This window comes from Carcharhinus amblyrhynchos, chromosome 9 (assembly GCF_965287045.1).
Source record: "Carcharhinus amblyrhynchos chromosome 9, sCarAmb.v2.hapA, whole genome shotgun sequence".
In the NCBI taxonomy this organism is placed as follows: Eukaryota; Metazoa; Chordata; class Chondrichthyes; order Carcharhiniformes; family Carcharhinidae; genus Carcharhinus; species Carcharhinus amblyrhynchos.
The window spans coordinates 1,347,237-1,358,444 of NC_137332.1; the positions used below are offsets into that span (position 1 = coordinate 1,347,237).

At 48.9% G+C, this 11,208-nt stretch overlaps 1 protein-coding gene across 1 annotated transcript in view; it reads left to right on the forward strand.

Moving 5' to 3' along the window:
* Positions 1-11,208, forward strand: part of vav3a (vav 3 guanine nucleotide exchange factor a) — a 119,990-nt gene that overhangs the window by 88,449 nt on the left and 20,333 nt on the right. The window contains 2 exon segments of the mRNA XM_080196443.1: positions 1,711-1,756; positions 8,331-8,559. Of these exon segments, the coding sequence (XP_080052569.1) occupies positions 1,711-1,756; positions 8,331-8,559 (275 nt within the window).

Below are 11,208 nucleotides of genomic sequence, written 5' to 3' on the forward strand. Positions count from 1 at the left end.
TCATTGGCTATTTTCTATTAAAGCTCCTGTCAGGTGTTTTTCTTTCCATGGTCACAGACTGTGGTCCCATCATGGGGTCAGTCTGTTGGATCAGTCCTATCCTGTCTCTATGATCATTCTCTGAGAGTCCCGTACACTGCCCCTGTCTCTAACTGTGGGTGACCTGTTTGACCTTTTATAACTTCCCAGTTTATTTCACGCTGCTCTTTTACAAAGCTCTAAATGCCTTTGGGGAACATTGTGAAGCTCAGGCTGTGATGTTATTAACCGATGAAGCAAGTTTTCACTCTGGGCGATGTGAATTAGGGTGGATTAGGTTTCATGTGTTTGTCTGCAGTCAAATCCATTCTTTTCAAGTTGGTTCCAGCCTTTGCATTGCTGTATTGAAGATTTAAATGGACAGTGTGTCTGACACAAACTAACACTGCCTCAGGAATTTCCAGACTGAGAGCACAGTCTGATCCCACAGCAGCCCAGTCACTTCCTGCTGTGCGGGAACGAAAGGAGGATCTGCACTCGAATGGGCCAATCAAACGGCAGCTTTGGCCTGATTGGCGAGCCAGGCTGTGGGTATAGTCTTCACTCGCACAACATTTGTACAGAGTTGGCTGTGACTGAGACAACAACTCACTGGCTTCAGCTGCAGAACTTCACTAATAGCAATGTTTAATCTTGTTTCAGATTCCAGCAGAGCGAATCAGGGGGTAAGTGTTACTGCACCTTCCTCACATGTGACTGAGGTTGTGTATCTTAGTGTGGGTCGTGTGTGTGTTTGATTATGTGTGTGTGTGTGTTTGAGTGTGTGCGTGTGTTTGTGTGTGTTTGTGTGTGTTTGTCTGTGTGTGATTGTGTGTGTGTGTGTGTGTGTGTTTGGCTGTGTGTGTGTTTGGCTGTGTGTGTGTGTGTGTGTGTGTGTGTGTTTGGCTGTGTGTGTGTGTGTGTGTGTTTGGCTGTGTGTGTGTGTGTGTTTGTGTGTGTGTGTGTGTGTGTGTTTGGCTGTGTGTGTGTGTGTGTTTGGCTGTGTGTGTGTGTGTGTGTGTGTGTTTGTGTGTGTGTGTGTGTGTGTGTGTTTGGCTGTGTGTGTGTGTGTGTGTGTGTGAGTGTGAGAGTGATTCCTGGGGCGGTGGGACTGATGTATGAGGACAGACTAAGTCGGTTAGAACTGTATTCACTGAGTTCTCATAGAGATTTGTAAAATTCTAACAGGACGAGACAGGGTAGATGCAGGGAGGGTGTTCCCAATGGTGGGGGGAGTCCAGAACCAGGGGTCACAGTCTGAGGATTCGGGGTGGACCATTTAGGACGGAGGAGAGGAGACATTTCTTCACCCAGAGGGTGATGAATGTGTGGAATTCACCCCCATCGAAAATAGTTGAGGCCAAAACATAGCCTGAATTCAAGAAGAAATTAGATATTGCTTTTGGGGTTAAAGGGATCGAGGGAAATGAGGGGGACGGGGGGGAATCAGGATATTGAATTTGATGATCAGCCATGATCAATATGAATGGTGGAGCAGACTGGAAGGGCCAAATGGCCTCCTCCTGCTTCTAGAAAACAATAAGAGGATGTGGATTTGGGCAAAAAGGTTGTGGGGGAGAAAGAGGCTCACATTGAGCAGAAACACCTGCACAGAGCAGTGGGGCCGAATGGCCTGTTTCTGTACTGTACATTCAGTCTATTACTCTGTCTCCTTTCTGTTTCCCACTGCAGAGATGCTTCAATGGATACAAGAAACAGATCAGACACGTGGACCCAGGTGAGATCATCATTCCAAAAGATCAGCTGCCAATCACTCACTGTGTTTCTTATTGTTCCTCATGGCACCGAGGGAGTGCCGCGCTGTCAGAGGGTCAGTGCTGAGGGAGTGCCGCACTGTCAGAGGGTCAGTGCTGAGAGAGTGCCGCACTGTCAGAGGGTCAGTGCTGAGGGAGTGCCGCACTGTCAGAGGGTCAGTGCTGAGGGAGTGCCGCACTGTCAGAGGGTCAGTGCTGAGGGAGCGCCGCACTGTCAGAGGGTCAGTGCTGAGGGAGTGCTGCACTGTCAGAGGGTCAGTGCTGAGGGAGTGCCGCACTGTCAGAGGGTCAGTACTGAGGGAGTGCCGCACTGTCAGAGGGTCAGTGCTGAGGGAGTGCCGCACTGTCAGAGGGTCAGTGCTGAGGGAGTGCCGCACTGTCAGAGGGTCAGTGCTGAGGGAGTGCCGCACTGTCAGAGGGTCAGTGCTGAGGGAGTGCCGCACTGTCAGAGGGTCAGTGCTGAGGGAGTGCCGCACTGTCAGAGGGTCAGTGCTGAGGGAGTGCCGCACTGTCAGAGGGTCAGTGCTGGCAACATGATTGGACTCGATCTGAAATTGAACCATTTTTTGGAACAACCAAGGAGATGACTTAGCGGCCTGCCCCACCCACTCTGGGCCTGGGGTCTGCCCCACCCACTCTGGGCCTGGGGCCTGCCCCGCCCACTCTGGGGAAATTTGGGGGTAATTAGGGATTGGTGCTGTTGGTGATGTCAGTCTGAGAATGCAGGAGTGAGAATCAAGACAATCTGATTGGCCGACAGCTCTTCAATCTGTCCAGGCACAGAGCAGCATTGGGGGGGGTGGGGCGGCACCTGGGGGGGAGGGGGGCAGATCAGTGGCAGGGGTCTAAGGGCATGGAAGGTCAGGGGCACCTTGGGTTGAGTGAAGGGGCAGTTCCAGCTCTTGGGAATCGTAGAATTCCTCTAATCCATAAGGAGGCCATTCATAAGAAATAGGAGCAGGAGTAGGCCATCCAGCCCTTCGAGCCTGCCCCGCCATTCAATAAGATCATGGCTGATCTGAAGTTCCACTTTCCCGCTTTCTCCCCATAACCCTTAATCCCCTTGCCTACCAAAAACCTATCAACCCGCGTCTTAAAAATATTTAGCGAGGCAGCCTCCACCACTTCAACGGGCAGAGAATTCCAGAGATTCACCACCCTTTGAGTGAAGAAGTTCCTCCTCAACTCTGTTCTAAGCTGCCCCCCCCTTTATCTTGAGGCTGTGCCCTCTAGTCCTACTGTCCTTTCTGAGCAGGAAGAACCTCTCCACCTCTACCCTATCCGTCCCTTTCACCATCTTTTACGTCTCAATAAAATCCCCCCTCATCCTTCTAAACTCTAACGAGTACAAGCCTAGTTTATTCAGCCTCTCCTCATAGCTCAACCCCCTCAACTCCGGCATCAGCCTAGTAAACCTATTCGACCCATCGAGTCAGCACTGACAGGAACCCCACGCAGGCCCTATCCCCGTAACACCATATAATCACCCTGCTCATTCACCAACACCAATTGTTAATGTCACACGGCCAATCAATCTAACCCTCACGTCTTTCGGACTGTGGGAGGAAACCGGACTCCCGGGGGAAACCCGCGCAGACACGGGGAGAACGTGCAAACTCCGCACAGACAGTGACCCGAGCTGGGAATTGAACCCAGATCCCTGGCGTTGTGAGGTAGCAGTGCTAACCACTGTGTCACTGTGCCGTCCCCAGTGAGGGAGGCCTGGTAGTCCCAAGGTAAAGAGTGTTTGCCCCATTCAGAAGGGAGCTTCAGAAAGAGGATATCTGCCCCGGAGACCCACTACGTCTATATTCACATTAATCCACCTGAGCTGCCAATCACCCGTCAAACTCAAAATTCAGGCTTGGTGGGGTAAGGTAGAGAGCAATTTGCATTGATATAGTATCCTTAACACCTCAAAAGGCTGAATGGCCTCGTCCTGCTCCTATGTTTAGCAAGCTAAACACCCCAGTGTGATTCACAGAGAATTCCTCCAAGCCACAACACCAACGTAATTGGACAGGTGACAAAACCTTTTGGTCAAAGACAGAATTTGAGGAACATCTTAAAGGGGGAGAAGGGGAATAGATTCCTGGAGGGAATTCCAGAGCTTATTTCCCTGGAAGCTGCAGGCATGTTTGCCAGTTTGGGAGTGAATAGGGAATGAGTTTTACATGTTCTCTCTCAGTGCTGGCCCATTATTTAACCTCAGTAACCGTCAGCTCAACAGCCTTGCTAATTTCACAATTTGTTCTCACTTGTGGTTTTCTCCAGTCAGTGTGAGAGTTACTGACAGTCAAACATTGCGTTGGACACTTTGGGCTCAGGGGATTACATCTCTCTTTTTCAAACATGTTTTGATTCAAAGAACAAAAAATAAAGGATTTGTTTTTCCGAACAAAGTTTCCCAAGATTGGGTCCAGTTTGAGAGATGGAAACAGGAAAGGAGCAGGCCATTCAGCCCCTCCAGCCTGTCCCACCATCCAGCCGGATTATGGCTGACTTTGTCCCATATCCCTTCATCCTTTTGGACATCACCAGTCATCAGTCTCAGATTCCAATCAGTGTCCAATCACATTCTAATTTCTCTGAGAGGGTCCCAAACCGTTCTCACCCTTTGTATATAGCTGCCGGTCAGTGTTACTCCCGAGATATTTGACCCCAATTCATAGACTATCCTTCTGCGATTCTCCAACCAATGGGAACAGTTTATTTTTAACAATCTCATCTGTTCCCCTCAATATCTTTAAAATTTCAATCACCCCTCCCTGAACCTCCAGCCAGTACAATCTCACTTTGTCATCCTTGTGTCCAGGTATCAGCTTGGTCAAACATGTTCTTCCCTCCCCGCCAGGCCAGGGTATCCAGCTGACAGTATAGCACTCAGAACCCTTCACCATTCTCCAACTGTGGGTTTAACCGGAGCTTTCTGTAACTGAAACTCCCTGACCCCCCCCCTTTCTGTAACTGAAACTCCCTGACCCCCCCCCACCCCACCCCATCTCTTTGGACATCCCCCCCCCCCCCCCCGCTCCAAAAAAGCCGTTTCTAGCTTTTCATAGTAAAGCCACCATCTGAAAGATGTGCTGATTGGGTGCATTGACCCAAATAGGCACCAGGGGAATTTTACAGTAACTTCATTGAAGTGTTAATGTAACCCTGTGACTAATAAATATACTTTACAAAATTAAATATAAAAGTATATAATTATATCGTGTTTAGGTGTGAAAGGAATCATTTTTACATTTCCCCACATTCTCCTTTCACTCTAGCTCTGTAATAACATGTTCCACTGTTTACCATCCCATCAGTCTTTATATCCCCGGTGAGGTTCAAATCAAATAGCAGCTCCAGAATGGATAAGGAATGTTCCTGAACAAGTTAGAATTTGTCCAAACATCTGAGCAAGGATCAAAGTGCTGGTAGATTCACACGGAGATATTCCCGGCTCAATGCTCCTGGCCTCTCCTTGCATCTAACATTGGCCCCAGATTTTTCTAAAAGCTTTATCTGTTCTGATTGATATCATTCATTTTTGTAGGAATTAACTTGCCTCAGTTTGTTGTTATTGATGCAGTTCCTGATTTGAAATTGACCTCATTCAGATTCTGTGAATGTCCTGCTCCCTGTTTAATATTTAATCCAATTTGTGTGTGACCATTTCCTTTCTCATCAAATCCCTCGCACATTGATCCAGTTACAATTTGTTATTGGTCACATTTGTGCTTTGTGATTGGTTTGGTGCCTGATGTATAATTGGTCTAATTTTAATATCTGAATGATTGAGGTTTTGTGAATTCAGGGCTGGTGTTTCTGGTGTTTTGACCCAGTTGCTGTTCTGAGGTACTCAGAGTGCAAGAACTCCCAGATAGAGGATTAGCTCTGGGGATGAATGGGGGTCACAGGGACAGAGAGGGAATGTTTAAAAGCTTGAGTGTGTAACTTAGTTACATCACTTTCTGTAGCTTGGCAGGGATGTGGGAACCGGGAGGTAAGACTGGAGAGGAATATCAAGATGCGGAGAGTATCAGGAGAGACAGATAATGCTACGATCAGAATTAGTAAGATTTTGGGGGTTTCAGCTTAAGGAGGAAAGGAATAAAGTCGAATTTAGGGTTACTGAAAATAAGTTATGGGCAGTAAGGAGGTTCATTTAAACACCCCGGGGTAGAATTTTCCCAAAACCTGGCAAAGTTCAGCCTGAAAACCAGTGTGTTTATTACAGGTGGATAATACAACAGAGAAGTAGGCTGAGTATCAAAGGTTCAGAGGGGAGGCAAAGGAGGAAAGAGAAAAACAAAGTGAGAGCATGAAAGGAGCCTGGCAGCTAAGATCAGAGGGAACCCCAAAGTCTCCTATAGGCACAATAATAGTAAAAAAGGCTGTAAATGGAGGAAAGAGTTGATTAGGGAGCTGGAAAGGGGATTCACATGGAGACAGGAGACATAAGGGGGATATTGAAAGACACTTATACCGACGAGCACAAAAAAAAAAAAGGAAAAGGAAAAATAAAAAAAAGGGAAAAAGGAAAAAAAAGGAAAAAAAAAGGGGACAATTGATGAGGAGCAGGTATTGGATAGGTTGACTGTATATTGAAATCAATCAGCCCACACAAGGTGCATCCAAGGATACTGAAGGAAGTGCAAGTGGGAATTACAGAGGCACTGGGAATCATCTTCAAATCTTCCTTAGATTCAGGGATGGTGCCAGAGGACTGGGGAATTGATAATATTGCCTCTTTTCTAAAATAAAAGCGTTACCATAAACGCAGTAACTAGAGGCAAGTCTGTTTAATGTTAATGATGAGAAAACCTCTAGAAACAATAATATGGAGAAAATGAATGGCCACTTGGGAAAATGCAGGTTTGTTAAATAAATCATCATAGATTTCTTAAAGAAAAATTACATTTAACTAACTCGCTGGAGTTTTGTGGCAACAGAGTGTCGGTCAGGATAATGATGTATATATGGACTTTCAGAAGGTGATTGATACAGACTTGTGAAAAAAGTTCTAGCTGGTGGAACAAAGGGCAGTAACAATGTGAATATGGAATTAGCTGATTGATAGGAGACAGGGAGCAAGAGTGATTGGATATTTTTCCAGTTGGAGCCAGGTTTGGAGTGGAGTTCCCAAGCAGTTGGTGTTGGGAACCTGGCTTTTCCTGATACATTAACGAATGAGATCTTGATGTGCAGGAGACAATTTCAAAGTTTATGAATGACAAAACTTGGAGCCTGAAAAGTGAGGAGGGTAATGTCGAACTCCAAAAGGACAGAGATAGGTTGGATAGACAGACAAGTGGAGATGAAATTCAATGCAGAGAAGTGTAAGGTGATGCATTTTGGTTGGAAAAACATGGAGAGGCAACAAAAAATAAAGGTTAACATTCTTACAATGGGGGGCAGGAGCAGAGGGAGCTGGGGGTATTTGTGTATAGATCATTGAAGGTGGAAGTATAGGTGGATTTTGATTTGATTTATTATTGTCACATGTATTAACATACAGACAAAAGAATTGTTTCTTGCCCTGGTATGCCCTGTATAGACAAAGCATACTGTTCATAAAGAAGGAAAGGAGAGAGTGCAGAATGTAGTGTTACAGTCATAGCTTAATGCAAGGTAGGTCCATTCAAAAGTCTGACAGCAGCAGGGAAGAAGCTGTTCTTGAGTCGGTTGGTATGTGACCTCAGACTTCTGTATTTTTCTCTTGGTGGAAGAGGGAATGTCCGGGATGCGTGGGGTCCTTAATTATGCCGGCTGCTTTTTCCGAGGCAGTGGGAAGGGTAGACAGAGACAATGGATGGGAGGCTGGAGAGAACAGTTAATAAAATCTATAGCACTCTGTGATTTATTATTAGGGACACAGAGTATAAGAGCAAGGAGTTAATGCTGAACTTTTATAAAACTGCACAGCTGGAATATAGGCCCTGGATTTTACCGGCATGCCCCCCCCCCCCCCCCCCCCCCAACGAGGCCAATGGGGAATGCCCTTCTGCGACCCTCGCTGCCCCGATTTCAGGATGGCCTTGCCGGTGAAATCAGGGCCATTGTGTCGAGGTCTGAGTGTTGTCCTTCCAGAAGAATGTGAAGGCTTCAGAGAGAGAGTGCAGAAAAGATTCAGGAGAATGATCCAGGAATGAGGAAGTTCAGTCATGAGGATAGATTGGAGAGGTTGGGACTGTTCTCCCTGGAGAATCACAGGCTGTAAAGAGAAAGGATCTGGAATGCACTGTCTGAGAGTGTGGTGGATGTAGGGTGGGGGAGGGTGGCGGGGTTGTGGCAGAGGGGTGGGGGGTTGGCACGGTGTTGGGGGGGGTGGTGCGGTTGGGAGACGGTGGTGGGGTTGGGGGACAGTAGTGGGGTTGTGGCGGAAGGTGGGGGGTGGCAGGGTGTGGGGGGGGTAGGGGGGAGAGTAGTGGTGTTGTGGCGGGGTGGGGTGGAGAGACAAGATGCTCTTGCAGAGGGTCAGCACGCAGGCACTGGGCTGAAGATGCTCAGGTTTTGCAGCACCTGTCTAACCTGCTTTTCTGTTTCCAGGCCTACCCAAGATGCAGGTGGTGAGGCGGTACAGCGGGTGCCCCAACCCGCCAGCGTACACGGGGCCCGCCCTGCACATTCAGCTGGGAGACATCATCGAGGTTCTTCGTGCTGAAGCACACTACACCTGGTGGGAGGTAGGCACTGCCCAACTACTGACCGTCCCTGGGGAGAGAACCTCTGACCCCTCAGAACCTCACACTTTACACAATCAGTCATTGCTCATTGGGTAACGCGGTCAACACTGAATCAAACCATTGCGGGTTCCAGTCCCTTTCCAGGGAAATGGGGCTACAAATAGGAAAATAACTACCTTAATAATCAGGGAGTGCCGCACTGTCAGAGGGTCAGTGCTGAGGGAGTGCCTCACTGTCAGAGGGTCAGTGCTGAGGGAGTGCCGCACTGTCAGAGGGTCAGTGCTGAGGGAGTGCCGCACTGTCAGAGGGTCAGTGCTGAGGGAGTGCCGCACTGTCAGAGGGTCAGTGCTGAGGGAGTGCCGCACTGTCAGAGGGTCAGTGCTGAGGGAGTGCCTCACTGTCAGAGGGTCAGTGCTGAGGGAGTGCCGCACTGTCAGAGGGTCAGTGCTGAGGGAGTGCCGCACTGTCAGAGGGTCAGTGCTGAGGGAGTGCCGCACTGTCAGAGGGTCAGTGCTGAGGGAGTGCCGCACTGTCAGAGGGTCAGTGCTGAGGGAGTGCCTCACTGTCAGAGGGTCAGTGCTGAGGGAGTGCCGCACTGTCAGAGGGTCAGTGCTGAGGGAGTGCCGCACTGTCAGAGGGTCAGTGCTGAGGGAGTGCCGCACTGTCAGAGGGTCAGTGCTGAGGGAGTGCCGCACTGTCAGAGGGTCAGTGCTGAGGGAGTGCCTCACTGTCAGAGGGTCAGTGCTGAGGGAGTGCTCACTGTCAGAGGGTCAGTGCTGAGGGAGTGCCTCACTGTCAGAGGGTCAGTGCTGAGGGAGTGCCGCACTGTCAGAGGGTCAGTGCTGAGGGGAGTGCCGCACTGTGTGGATTGTGCGGAGAGTGTGGAAAGTCTGCAGAGGGACCTGGATAGGCTGAGCGAGTGGGCGAGGACCTGGCAGATGGAGTATAATGTTAGCAAGTGTGAGGTTATCCACTTTGGCAGAAATAATAGTAGGAGGGATTACTATTTAAAGGGCGAAAAGCTGCAGCATGCTACGGTGCAGAGGGACCTGGGGGTCCTTGTGCACGAATCGCAAAAAGCCAGTCTGCAGGTGCAGCAGGTGATCAAGAAGGTGAATGGGATGCTGGCCTTTATAGCGAGGGGGATTGAATATAAAAGCAGGGAGGTCTTGCTGCAGCTGTACAGGGTACTGGTGAGGCCGCAGCTGGAGTACTGTGTGCAGTTTTGGTCGCCACACTTGCGCAAGGATATTTTGGCCTTGGAGGGAGTGCAGAGGAGGTTCACTAGGCTGATACCGGAGATGAGGGGTTGGACTATGAAGAGAGACTAAATAGACTGGGTCTGTACCTCGTTGGAGTTTAGAAGGATGAGGGGGGATCTTATCGAGACATATAAGATAATGAAGGGGATGGATAGGGTAGAGGTAGGGAGATTCTTCCCACTCAGAAAGGACAGCAGGACTAGAGGGCACAGCCTCAAGATAAGGGGGGGCAGTTTAGAACGGAGTTGAGGAGGAACTTCTTCACTCAAAGGGTGGTGAATCTCTGGAATTCTCTGCCCGTTGAAGTGGTGGAGGCTGCCTCGCTAAGTATACTTAAGTCACGGGTAGATAGGTTTTTGGTAGACAAGGGAATTAAGCGTTATGGGGAGAGGGCGGGAAAGTGGAACTGATCCACTACAGGTCAGCCATGATCTTATTGAATGGCGGGGCAGGCTCGAAGGGCGAGATGGCCGACTCCTGCTCCTATTTCTTATGTTCTTATGTCAGAGGTCACATTTTAGAAAAGAAGAGCTTACAAAGGTTCAGAGAGCTAGGTAATGTTAGAGATCTAGAAGAACGTACAGCTCATAGAAAGGATCTTAAGAAGGAAATCAGGAGAGCCAGAAGTGGTTATAAGAAGGCCTTGGCAGGCAGGATTAAGGAAAATCCCAAGGCATCCTACAATTATTTGAAGAACAAGAGGATAAGAGGTGAAGAAATAGGACCTATCAGGTGTGATGGTGGGAAACTTTGTATGGAACTGGTAGAAATAGCGATGAATACTTTACTTCAGTATTCACAGTGGAAAAGGATCTTGGTGGTTGTGGTGCAGATCACAGTGGACTGAAAAGCTTGAGTATGTGGACATTAAGAAAGAGGATGTGTTGGAGCTTTTAAAAAGCATCAAGTTAGGTAAGCCACTGGGACCGGATGGGATGTACCCCCAGGTTACTGTGGGAGGCGAGGGAGGAGGTTTCTGAGCCTCTGGAGATGATCTTTGCGTCATTGATGGTGACACGAGAGGTTCTGGAGGATTGGAGGATTGTGGATGTGGTTCCTCTGTTCAAGAAAGGGAGTAGAGATAGCCCAGGAAATTATAGACCAGTGAGTCTAACCTCAGTGGTTAGTAAGTTGATGGAGAAGATCCTGAGAGGCAGGATGTACGAACACTTGGAGAGGGTGTGTGTGAGTGGGTATTGTGTGATGGGGGGTGTGTGAGTGGGTATTGTGTGATGGGGGGGGTGAGTGGGTATTGTGTGATGGGGGGGGTGAGTGGGTATTGTGTGATGGGGGGGGTGTGAGTGGGTATTGTGTGATGGGGGTGTGAGTGGGTATTGTGTGATGGGGGGGTGTGAGTGGGTATTGTGTGATGGGGGGGGTGAGTGGGTATTGTGTGATGGGGGGGGTGAGTGGGTATTGTGTGATGGGGGGGGGTGTGAGTGGGTATTGTGTGATGGGGGGGTGTGAGTGGGTATTGTG